The sequence below is a fragment of the Poecilia reticulata genome, unplaced genomic scaffold (assembly GCF_000633615.1).
Source record: "Poecilia reticulata strain Guanapo unplaced genomic scaffold, Guppy_female_1.0+MT scaffold_268, whole genome shotgun sequence".
Lineage (NCBI taxonomy): Eukaryota > Metazoa > Chordata > Actinopteri > Cyprinodontiformes > Poeciliidae > Poecilia > Poecilia reticulata.
The window spans coordinates 123787-137106 of NW_007615050.1; the positions used below are offsets into that span (position 1 = coordinate 123787).

General features: G+C 45.3%; 1 protein-coding gene across 2 annotated transcripts in view; it reads left to right on the forward strand.

Moving 5' to 3' along the window:
• LOC103460636 (uncharacterized) overlaps positions 1-10747 on the forward strand; it is a 19422-nt gene extending 8675 nt beyond the window's left edge. The window contains exons 3-6 of one of the 2 annotated variants that reach the window (XM_008402900.2): positions 1502-1688; positions 1767-1871; positions 2243-2750; positions 3990-10747. In XM_008402900.2, the coding sequence (XP_008401122.1) occupies positions 1502-1688; positions 1767-1871; positions 2243-2750; positions 3990-4924 (1735 nt within the window). In that variant the 3' untranslated portion in view covers positions 4925-10747. The remainder of the gene's footprint in view (positions 1-1501; positions 1689-1766; positions 1872-2242; positions 2751-3989) is intronic. The other variant, XM_008402901.2, reaches the window with a different exon arrangement.
• The last annotated feature ends 2573 nt before the right edge of the window (positions 10748-13320 follow it).

Below are 13320 nucleotides of genomic sequence, written 5' to 3' on the forward strand. Positions count from 1 at the left end.
GACTCTGGGCTGGGCTCTCCAATCTCTGGGGACGAGGTCGCCGAGGTGGTCAAACAGCTCCTCAGTCCCCCTGAAACGGGGCTAGTTCAGGCTCGGGCATCTGGTCAGGATGCCTCCTGGACGCCTCCCTGGTGAGGTGTTCCGGGCACGTCCCACCGGGAGGAGGAGGTCTCGGGGAAGACCCAGGACATGCTGGAGGGACTATGTCTCTCGGCTGGCCTGGGAACGCCTTGGGATTACCCTGGAGGAGCTGGAAGAAGTGGCTGGGGAGGGAATTCTGGGCCTTCCTTCTGAAGCTGCTACCCCCGCGACCCGACCCCAGATAAGCGGAAGAAAATGGATGAATGGATGGATGGGTTCTGGTTCTGATTCTGCTGAAGGAGGTAGAGAAAATATAAATGCATTAGATGCAGTTTGATTCATTTTTATAACGACGCCCAAACTTTAGGTAAAAAATTCAGGTGGACCGACTGGAAAATGTCATGATGTAGCAGTGAAAATGAACACCGAGGACCCAGGCTGAAAGATGAACGATGAATTTAATGACGGAAGCAACTCAACAGTCCAAGAAAACAGGCAGCACAATGAGCGGAGATAAAGCTAACACTGGTAGCGATTCATCAGGAGAAGACTGCTCCGAGAGCTGACACCCACACAGGACTTCACAGTTCAACTGTGCTCACAGACTACGAACTCTAGACAAGACTTGACAACATGCGACGAGGATCCGACAAAGACAACAGGTGGCCTTAAATACACAGAGGATAATCAGGGAACTAGACACACCTGGGAAACAATTAGGGAGCAGACAGGACAACACAAAGACTCACATGGAACAGGATCAAAATAAACACAGAAAACTCAAATCCTGACAGAAAGGTCTGCAGTCAGAAATATTAATGAGCTGCAGGAGGTTCTACTGAGGTCAGTGCAGAACGGGTTCTGATGATGCACACTTCAACACCTGACGCCCCAACATGCCCAGGTGTTGTTCGCTCTGCGGAAGTCTGCGCGTACTCAAGGTGGATTCAAAGAGTCGGACCTGTCTATGAACACACACTCGGTAGTAAACGCTCAAACAGTGTTCACATCAAACTGTTTTCCATGTGACACCGAGTCCATAAGGTTCAGAGTCAATGCCCCCAGTAACGATGACACTACGCTCTGTCCCGCTGTGACAGGTGCAGAGGCTGCCCTGATGGAGAGAAACGGGGCTAGGCAGAGAAGTAGCTAATTAAACTTGGTAATATCCATTAGGATTGTGGGAAATAAAGGAACTTATTTGCTTTATTTGCCTATATTGGCACCAATTGCTTACAGTGGTGCCAACTGCCTACCAATGTTGGCAATAACATTGGTAATTGGTACAGGTGTACTCAGTTGGTATCAATGTAGGCAACCGGTGCACCTGGCTATGGAATTCCAACTGTGCAGAGTCCTCACAGTACGCCGCATCATTTTCCTGTCCATGACTCCTTGGCTGGCCTCTTCCTTTACACAGGAGCTACTACGGTCACATGACTGTGTCACCTGACCCATACCCGGCCAACAGCCACATGATGATGTCACCTGATGTCTATCCACCCAATGGCTACCTCCCCACAGCATCAAATGATCAACACCCCGGTAACAACTACCTGCCCAGCGTCTCCTACAGCTTGGACCACCTGGACAGACTGGACTACCAGGTGATTTTGTTTTCTCACTCTCAGATTTACCTGGGTATGATGATCCGTTCTGCCTTTCTGATCCGGTTTATCTTCCAGGGTCCGGAGATGCTGCCCTACCAGAGGAACTCAGAGAGCTGTCTGATTGGCTGCTATAGCTCAGAAGAAGGGAAGCCGAAGAGTTTCCCCAGACAGGTACATGAGGTACAAGTCTTCCATCAGTCCTGAAATATAATTACCTCCTCATTCTCAAACTGGGTCAGCATGGTTTCTGTGGTGGAGATCTGTAAAGGTCAGTGGAACTGACCCAACATGTGTGTGCTTGTTGGGGTCAGCACTTAACTCACTTATTTAAAGTTTGCTGGTTTGAAAATTCCACAATCTTTAAGGCAGCGTTCACAGCATCCCGTTTTATCTCATTTAATTCAACTCCAGTCCGTCTGCCTAGAAAGTCTGGTTTGGTTGGGGAAGTTTAAATATGTAGTTGAGCCAATAGTCATAGAGGAAGTCTTAAAAGTTCAGTACATGCATTGATTATCTCCATCACCAACTCATCTCTTTTATTGCCTTTTTAGTCTGACTACCGTCCTCCCTGGAGGCCTGACCGCCCTCTCAGCTACCTGCCCCTCAGCGAGCTTGACAGCGGGTTGGGATGTGGACCCGACAGTCCGCACCACAGGGTGGCGCTCTCAGAAGCTGAGACAGATGCCATGTCATCACTACCAGGCCACACCCCTTCCTCTCAAGGCTCCTCCTCATCCTCGGAGTCCCTGATCTCATCCGAACCCAGCGACTCCGGTTTCCACAGCGTGAGCACCGGCGAGCACAGGCGGCTACACAAGATTCCTAGCAGCCACACTCACCGGCAGGCTCACCACTTCCGCTCAGGCCACTCTCCTCGAGAGCAGAGAGGACGCTGGGATTTGGAGTCCATCCCTGAGACGACACCAATGACCCACTCTGGACCAGCACAGGCGTCCCGGTGCTCAGTGGGAAACAGCACGACCACAATGGTTCACTTCCACAGAGCGGAGCGAAGTCCCACGTTACCTCGCCACCATTCACCCCTGTCACCCTCCATTGGTAAGTGACGCTAACTAAAAAGCTAGCTGCACTAGTCCCAAAGTACAAATCATAAGCATTAGTTCTGCTAACACTAGACAATTATGGCAACATGCTATTACCTAAAAGCGCAACCTTCTCAACACCCACAATGACATAATGTAGTTATGTCACTCTCCACAGGGTCTAATTTTTTATTACTCACCTTCCTGTACTGTTTGCTCTTCAGGAAGTGATGCTTTGGAACAACTTTTTTCTTATGATTTCAGTTTTATAGATGCTGAACTTTGCTAACTCTGTCTAATTCACCACAGTAGGACATCAGATTTAAACTATTTACTTTAAAATTACAGCAATGCATTCTGGGTAAAGAATAAATGTCATTTGCTGCACCACATCATGGGTGGAGAATGTGAGCAATACCAATAAAAAGGCTCACAAAACAATTATTATATATGTTTGCATGTACTTATGTACCGTATTTTCTGCACTATAAGGCACCTAAAAACCTTCAATTTCCTCAAAAGCCGACAGTGAGCCTTATAACCCGGTGCTCCTTATATATGGACCAAYATKGAGCCACWACAGGTCCAGCAGCTACGGTAAGCAGCCGCCGACTTCATTTTCCCCCGTAGAAGAAGAAGTGCGTGGTGCATGCTGGGATAGTTGTCAGAACGCTGGTTTGTTAATAAAGTTTGACTGACCTATCTACCTACGACCTGATAATCAGGTCGTCTGCAGGTCATTCAGCACCACGTTCTCCACCAACATGCTGTGCGCGAACGGAGAAGGGTGACCATCGTCCAGCCCAGAAGGCTCTCCTCTCCTCACCGACCGGAGTCGGACTGTTTGGTTGACATTCTTTATGTCAACAAAGTGAATTTAGACATTCATCCGGGAGCTTTGACTAGGGTTACCAAGGGACCAGCCCCCATACATTTAAATCCCGGGGGGGGAAGAGAGACAGAGACTGCGGCGGCAGCGTGTCGGTTGGTCTGTGTTACCCAGAAAGCAGTTGGGCACAATATCTCAACACCAACGCCGTGAAACAATGACTGGGGCAGCTACTATATAAAGTACTCGGGGACCATTTCAATACGGGACGGGTGGTAACCCTAACAGTAGCGTCTATTCTATGTGTCTTATAATCCGGTGCACCTTATAGTGTGGAAAATACGGTACTTAAATAAGAGCATGAATATAAACATCTAACGTCTTCTTAACAGTCAAAAACCAAAACTTGTTGTTTATCGTGTGCAGGTAGTCGCACCGAGCCCTGCCAGCGGAGGGCACTGTGGTTGGAGCAGCAACAGCAGGGTGGAGGCAGAAAGATGGAGGCTCCAGGGCGGAGTCGAACAATAACAGATCTGAGTGAAGGACAGCGGCGCAGGGCAAGTCATCCCAACATGACKGACCCAAACGCCCTTAGAAACACTCACCAGAACAGCCATCCGAGTCCGAGCAGTAGCATGATGGGACCGAGGAGCAGGGCCAGTTATCCCAGTAACTGTCACCCCACTGGTCAGGTCAGCCTAGACAGAGTCAGTCTGCTCAACCATCAAATCTCAAACCGGAGCAGAGAGGAGGACTCCCTCTCCAAGAGTCCTGGATCTGCCTCTAGTGGAGTCAGTGGAGTCTCAGACTGGAGAGCATTTCAGACTCTTGGGAGTCACATGGAAAAGCCCAAAAGTTCCTGTGGTCCCTTTTACAGCACACTGGGGGCTCCAGAGCGAAACCCACGATCTCCAACGTCTCCCCGCTCCAGGCTATCCAATCAGAAGTCAGTTAGAAATCAGCTGCTCAGAGCCCGAGCTTACCGATTGGCCAGGGAGCGCAGTGAGGTCACAACAGACGAAGAAATGCGGGGAGACGGGTCAAGAGGAGGCGAGGATGAATGGGAGGATGGTCGGTGGGCAGGGAGATACTGGAGTCGAACGGAGAGGAGACGACACATGGCGTTGTCACGGCAACACCGAGAGAGGAGGGTAGGGGTGGAGGAGCATTTGGGTGGATGCCAGGGGGCAGCGGCATCTCAGACGGTGCTGGAGCTGAGCCACCTGAAGCAGAACCGGCTGAGGAACAGCAAGCTGCTTGATGATTGGACAACAGTGGAGGAGCTGCTGACGCACGGAACACGAGTGGAGAGTGACAGTCAGCTGTGTCCCAGTCCGCTGCTGTCAGTCACCACCGTCTGATCCTCTGTTAGCTCAGAGCGAAACCTCACTAAGGTCCAGATTCATGAAGGGTTCAGCTAATGTGCCCCAGAACATTTATCCAGGCTGATCCAGTGTAAACCATCCAGCTTGGTAGGTCTGAACTTATAAAAGGCTAATCTAGAAGTTAATTAGCCAAAAATCATGATTTACAACCAAATCTGTCAGAGAATGCCATTCCAAAGAACCACTTTCTAGTTGTCAGCACAAAGTTTCACCTGGTTGATGTCCGTCCCCCAAAAACCTTGCTCAGCTCAGAATATCTTCCTGAGCAGCTAGCTGCCAGGTGTCACGCCCAAATGCTTACCGGTGTTCACCGATAGCTGGTCAGACTTTATGCATCTGGCCTCTGGAGGTCTATAGGAAGACGAACCTGGGCAATAACTTCCACATTTCAGGAAAAACTGCTTTCCGGCTGCAACTTTTTTGAGTCTGGATCTCAGTGATGTCAGAACTGAAGGGCCGTGGATCAGAACCTGGAGGTCTGACCTTAAGTTCAGAAATACTGAAATACTCAAAGCCACAACTGGAATCAGTGGAAAAGATGGAAAAAAATGTGTCACCAGCTCTGCAGAACAACCCGAGTTGAGTTTAAACAAACAGCAACGTCTGAGAGCGGCCAGAGAAACCAGCTGGTTTGCATGAGTCAAAGGCCTCTGAAGACATTCACAACTCTGCTGGGAATCTTTGCACAGCAGACCGCCTGTGACTCTCATCAAATATCACATGAGTGGTATTTCCTGGTGAAAAGTGACTCCATCTCATCTTTGGGTAAACTGGCTCAACTCATGTGCCATAAATATCAGAGTTGACTCTCCATCATCTCCCACATTACAGGACTGCTGGGAGTCTGATTGCACCTTGGAGGACTTCTGCACCTTTCTCATCAAACAGCCTCCACATCCTCCGAGAGGCTGATTCACCACTGAGTTTTAAATCATCACTGTTGCTGGTTTATTTCTGACTTTTCTGTTTTCAGGTTCTTCTCTCTCAAACAGAGCAGATGTGCAAATATACGAGGCGTTACCAGGAGATTTCCTATGTCTTCACAGTGTTTTCCACAACAAGGCTGTCCAGCGTTACTGGCTTGTCATTGGTCTGTTAATCCCCAGGTCAGTAGAACTTATGTTGATCATCTAATGATGGTTTTCATAATCTCTGAAGTAAAAGCATCAAACAGACATTGGATCTATCAGAAGCTAAGATTTGCCGTTCACTAATTGCATTTGTCAACCGTTGAACAACTGGTCATCCAACACAGTCCAGCGTTCAAATGAGTTTTGTTTTCATTCCCTGTAGAAATTAATTACAATTTTCTGTTTGCTCCATGAAATGCCAGAAATTCAAAGAATAATCATCAGCAAACATGATAATGTCTACAGTTACTGACTTGAAAAGTTCAGTGCACAGATGGAGCGATGGAAGGGACATGACTCTGCTTCTGCTGAAATCTCAGTGCATCATGTTGAGTAGCAGCAGCTCAGATGGATGACAGAGTTGGGAGGTTGGACACATTGATGGTCCCGTGTCAGTAGTTGCCCCCCTGCAGACGGGACAGAACACATGCTCTGTGTAGATGCACAAAGTCCTGGTGAAACTCTGTCCCCTGGTGAGGTCATGGAATGGGTGGGACATGAGGACATGATGTTAGCCCTCCCCACTGAGTCACTACGGCCAGTGGTCACCTAGTGTCAGTGAAGTACCTTAAGGCTCCCACATATTTCACCCGAAGTGCTGAAATCAACTCAATGATGTAGTAACTTGATGAAAATGGCATCAACTTGTTTGCTGGACAGCAGCCATCTCCCTTTCTTGACACTAGGCTCTGTGAAATGTGTTGTGATTGGTCAGAAGTTTGTTTTTGAATTTTATGCAGAAATGCGCTCAGATAGCAATGTTGACATTTCTCTTCAACTTGTCCGCTTCCTCTATCTGGGTTTTTGCAGGCAATGTGATTACTTTTGATGAACGTTTATCAAACGTGGTGAGGAATTTCATACATTTGTACAATTCTTTGCTAAATAGCTACAAAAACAGTCAAATGGCTAAAAAAGTCTGGTAGAAAGGCTGTCTGCAAAAAGGTTTGGCACTTATTCCAGGACCACTGCGTTAAACCAAAATGGAGGATGCAGGGAGGGAGTGGTGAGCCTGGCAGGAAGAAAGTCATGATGCCCAAATGCTACTGGGTTGTGACGCATACTGAAGGGAGAGCGGTCTCCCCAGGTAGTCTGTGACGTGATTGAATGAGAATACAAATGTCCCACAACCATGCAATCACTTGTCAACTGTTTGGCTTTGGATGAAATATGGGACAGCAGTGGCAAACTGTGGCACCAGGAGAAACACTGTCAGGCTCAGTCAACGGTCCTCTAAACTACCATGGTCTCCTATATGGTGGTCATCTGTGGTAAAGCAGACCTGAGATTCACCATGGAACATGAAAAACACCATTTAACAGCTCAAGCTGTGGCTGCCATTATCAAGCCTGCACAGGGTGTTGAATCAGCAACCCAGCTGATAACCTGTCGTGGTGCTAGATGTCATTTAGATTCCTGGAAAGAGTCCAGTCCCCGTCTCCAGACGTCACAGGGTTCTGTGATGCTTGACACAATGATCGTCCCTTGGTGTGTCATGTCTTTGGAGAGTGGGACCTTCTCGATGTGTTCCAGATGGACACTAATTTTGGGCCACTGCAACTTTTGTACATTCAACACTCTGGTGGGTACCGGAGCCCATAAACATCTCTGGGTCTGCTGACCTTCCCTCACTGTTCCTGAAGACTGTTGGATGCTGAGGTTACTGCCTGATAACACCGTTCTACTGTTTGTGATGTCGACTCCACTGCCCCCTGGTGGCGGTGATAGATGCAGTAACTCCTTGAAAACCAAACTGTAGTTATATCCATTGTTGGCTATGAAACAAGTTTGGATTAACCGTTTTTGGTGCTCCACCCGTTTGGCCAGTGAGCACATTTTATTCATCTTAGTGACTCATTTAAAGACAATGTTTACTGTTGAGAACACTCTTGTTTACAAGAAGAGTAGGAACCTTGTTTAAAGGATCCTCATCTCCTGGGAAGCAAATGCAAAGAAGTGAAGACTGCATGAATACTTCACACTTTGTTGGAGCTCTGCTTGTGTTCGTTCCACCTCCCAACGTTCATGAAACCACTCCGCTGGCATCTGAAGTGGTGACAGCTCACAATCAGAAGTCTGTTCACATCACCACTTAGCTTTAAATGAGATGTCAGCAGCAGATTCAAGCAAACTGTGACACTTTTCATCCTTTAACTGACAAATTGAGCCTCTTATCCACCCTGTCGGAGTATCAGTGATGACATTCAGGTAGTTTTAGATCTGAGAGTGGATCAGGCAGGAGTGGAGGAGAACGGAGCATCTCATTACTGTGAATGGAAAATACTAATGTTTGTTTCATCTGCTCTGAAGGGCTGCTGGAAGCCCAACGACTACAGGAGGCGTTTGTAGAGAGATCTCTGTCAGGGTTCAATGTTATGATGTAACTGTTCAATGCAATTTGTTAAATATGAGCAAATGTCTATTTATTTTCATATTTTAAAGACTGGGTTTATGAAATCTGAGATTTATTGTCTAAAAGTTGTAAACAATAATAGATGTCAGGGTTTGTTTTTCTAATCTGTGTGTGTTGGTGTGTATGCCATCGCAAGAAGGAGAGTACAAACTTTCATACTGTCTGTAGTGTTTAGCCAAAGATATTGTGTAAATCTGATATCTGGACAATCTAGAAGAACTGTCGCTGTATGATGTAAGAGTATATTTTATAATCATGTTAGTTTTATATGTTTTCTGCTTTATTTTGCCTTCTGCTGGTCTGTACATAGATGTTAGCATAAACCACATTAGCACTAATTAGGAAACATGTCAACGACCCACTGAAGTGTCACAAGTCCTTATGGATTTTCTCAGACCTTAAATCATGTTAAGTTTAACCTGGTCATGAAGCACAGATAGTTGCATCCATCCATGTCAGGGACCAGCAAACAGTAGAGAGGAAAAGGAAACTGTCTACAGTGGGACGGACTACCGGCCTGACAATGAGGGGTCACAGTGGGGCCCAACTGGACCAGTGGGGACTTTGTCTGAGAAACCCAGGGAGGGACCCAAAACAACTGATTCTTTCACTAACCAGATCTATCATTCATCCAAACAGACGAGACCGTTTCCAAGCTGCCTGTAGGGTTCAGAAATCACCGATCAGGCTGGCCCGATCACACAGGTGAGCTTTCAGAAATCAAGCTGGGATTGGCTGACCAAAGGATCAGTAGAGAGCATTACGCTTACGTTTGTCAGGCATCTCTAGTTTTAAAGTAGAAACACACTGGTGGCGTGTGTCACCTTATCAGTTTGGGTCTAGATGAAGCCTCGTCGTCTCTGAAGGAACGACCTTCACCTGACGTCCACTGACCAGCTTGACCTCAGCACTTCACTGTAACCTGCCCTTTGTCTGTGAACTGGAAAGAAACGATGTGTGACGCAGCATCCTGTGGCGGTCCTGGTGAGAGTTTGCCTTAAATTTGTCGGCCATCTTTGTTTTGATCTCACAGGCCGTTAAAAGAAGTCAACTCTACATGTTGACTACAACCTTCAAACCCACACACACTTCTACGCAGCTCTAGTGCCCCAAAAATATAATTAGACCCTTTTTAAGACTAAATGGCCAAATTATGACATGGACAACAAAAGAAAGAAAATGGCTGAGGGCCCCCTCTTATTTACAGACATTTCTCACACTGACCCAAAGTTTTATCAGCTGAAATCTCATCCAAACTTAGAATTCGTTTCAATTCCAAAATCCAATATGGCTGCCTGGCATGTAAAGCTTTGATAGCTGCAAAAAATAGCTATTTACTTGGACTTTGATCAGCAGTAGTGATAACATTTTAACATGACCTCCTCTACTGGTAGACAGTGTGTGTACGAAAACAATGGACAGACATGCATTATAATCTTACATTGTTAACAGCATGCTAGTTAGCATGTTAGTTAGCATGGTCACCGAGCACAGGAATGAGGAAGTCTTGCAAGTTTTTTTAATTTGCAACTAAAACATGTTTAGGTTGGGCTTGGTGTAATTCGTAGAGCCTGAGGTCCAGCAACCCAAAAACTCCTGCTACACCAAAGAGATTCTGAAAAAGGGAAATGCTTTTATTTTGTTATATAAATGTGATTGTCTGTTTAATTTCAGATAGTGCCAACTTCACCAATGTGTTTTAAGTAGCTATACTTTATATATTGTGCTTAACTTAGCCTTACTTAGCTTAGTTTAGTTTAGTTTTGCTTTGCTTTCCTTAGCTTAGCATGAAGGCTTGGTGGAGTACAACCAGCGCAAATCTGAAACACCTTCGTCTTTTACGTTTATCTTCAAGTTTTCTTTATAAGTAAATTTATAAATTCAAACATGTTTAGACCATAAAAAAGGTTAATTGTTCTTCTTCTGGTCCTGGCTGTTGGTTTAGTTCTGGTTCTGGTCCACTCTGATAAACCGAAGCTTCCCGCGCTCATTCCGCCTGCACGTCATCAGGAGGGCCGTTTGTTTCTGATGAAACATGGCGGCTGCCGTGACTCATCCGGCTTCCTGTTCTTGGGTTTGTGATTTCCGTGTACCTCACTGTGAAGCTGAACCGTGACGTTCGTGACCTCAGTTTTGGAAAGCTGGCTGGAGAAGTTTGAAGGAAATGACATCACAGGAGAAAAGTGAAGTCAAAACTGCTTACTGTGAGTCTGGATTCTGTCGAAATTCAGCATCTCAATAAAGTTTTATAATGAACTTTCAGTCTCAATGACTTTTTAAAACGTTTTTCAGTGAATTTTTCTACATTATAATAAATAAATAAATAACGTAATTCCTTTTTAATAAGACAGTGCACATTTTAATGCCTAAAACAGCTGATGTAAACAAATAACGTGTCTGGTTTATTTCTGTGTTGAAGCAGTTTGCATCAGAGGGTCGCCATGGCAACGGTGACTGGCGTGTCATACCTCCGCGGTTCTGCTGTGATCCGTGACCGTTGCCATGACAACGAGCGTTTGCGTGGCAGCCAGTCTCGCAGCTCATGGCCTCGTCACCATGGAAATGCGTTTCCGAGCCGCTTATTTTACAGAAAGTAGCCTTGATCAGAACATCAGAACCAGCCGGACCGGACCGAACCCCCCCCCCCGGACCCCGCAGACAGCCCACAGTGGGGGAAACCTGAACCGAACCGGAACCGGATTGCTAAGGTTCCTCCGCACCACAGGCCTGAGGAATGTCAACACAGCGAAAGCAGCTGGAGCAGGGCGCCCTCTGCTGGTCACAGGCTGGGATTACAGCCGCGGCCGTTCCAACAGGGAAATTAATTACCTGAAAAATCTTATTGAGAGTGAAATGAGGATTAATGTGACACAATTTTGCTCATCAGAAACTACGGAAGTCGCTTTCCATATATAATATATATAAAAGCCCAACAGGAAGTCATCAGATTAGGTTATGAAACTTTATGTCTCATATTTATGACAACGTTGAAATTATAATGTAGTATCTCAGAATTATGACTTTTATTCTCCAAATTATGACTTATGTTGTAAATGTGCCTTTACCATAGTCTCATTATTTCTCTGCACGCTGCCCTTACCTTTAACTTGCTGTTGTGGGGTAATTATCAGTGGTAAATGTTTAATTGAGTTAATTGCCGGGTCTGTAATTAGCAAATTCCCTTTTTAATCAAAAACCACATAGGCTATCTAAAAGTTAAGAAACATTTTCAATCCAAAGACCCTTTTTGCTGCTAATTATTGAATAAATAGACATATCAAACAAATGTATGTATATTTTTAATCTATCCTTCAGGTTCTTTAACCCTCAGATTGCAGCAAAGTGTTTTTCTATCCGTTCATCTTTCCAGAGTTTCTCTGGACAATGCGGCCTGTGGACGCTGGCATTAGCATTAGCTGCTACGTGTTTAGCATTAGCTGCTACGTGTTTAGCATTAGCTGCTACGTGTTTAGCATTAGCTGCTACGTGTTTAGCATGGAGATGCTGTTTTAGCACAACTTAAACACAACAATAGTCTTTTCCAGCAACCAATCAGATCGTTTAGGAGCAGAAATCAGCCATCAGGAGAGAAGCAGCTTCGTCCTCGATCGATGCTAGCAGATGTAGCTAACAGATTTATTTCCGTACCAGAGACACAAGCGGGTTGCAGCTCGGGACAAGATATGTTAAAAGAAACAAAATAAAATTATGAATTGCATTAATTAACATGTCAAAAATCTATGTGATTAATAGAATATAACACGTTCAGGCCCACAGACCTAGAGTCAGTAGAATAGAAATCTTAAAGTTTTGTTGTAACGTACAAAAAGTAAAAAGAGAAACAACAAAAAACAAATTCAATAATTTAACGTTTTATTCCATAAAAACATATTTGGATATATTTTTTAAAATCATAACTCGTTAAATATTCTCCACAGGAAAGGGGCGTCTGTGTTTCCGCTCCCCGACAAACAGAGACGTGAAACTTTGTTCCTCCTTTAAAATACAAATTCTAGTTTTTATGCTTCAAGTGACTTAAAAAGTTCACCGTTTGTTTTCAGCTGAATCCAAAGAAACTTCTCTGAAACTAAAACCCTCTATAGCTGTCCGGAGGTACCTACCGCCCCCTAGAGGCTGGCGGTGGCACACGCTGTTGCGTTGCTATAGAAACCAGCCGAAGTTTCCACCTCAAGCTGGGTGGAGCCTGAATAAAATGTCTCCACCCAATAACTACATCATCCAGCATCAGTGTAACCACGTTATGTCGTTGTTACTTAATATTCAGCCTCTAAAAGAAAATAAATTATTTTTAAACTTCGTCTTGACCAAAAGATGCTTTTTGCTGCCATTACAAACCATAAACTGAGACAAAACCAGCTGCAGCAGGAAAATCATCAAACACAAACTGACAGGAAGGCGACTGTAACTAAATATTCAAGGCAAACCGGTGATAAATCTGGACACAGCAAAAGATAATAAATATGTTTATTTTCCCTTCTTTGTGGTTTTTCAGATTGTCAGTAAACAGATCTGGATCTTGTTTGACATGTAGAAAAATTCTCCCCCGAATGTCCTGAAATAACGATAAACTGAAAGTGATTAGAATTAACGGAAAATTCACTTAAATCTATTCAAAGTCCCAGAGACTCTGCCCTCTGCTGACCTCCATGTGGAACTGCATGCGGACAGAAATAATTGCTTCAGTATCCATCCATCCATCCATCCATCCATCCATCCATCCATCCATCCAGACTTCCCTCCCAGCCTCTTCCAGCTCCTCCAGGAACCCCAAGGCGTTCCCAGGCCATAGAGAGACATCGTCCCTCCAG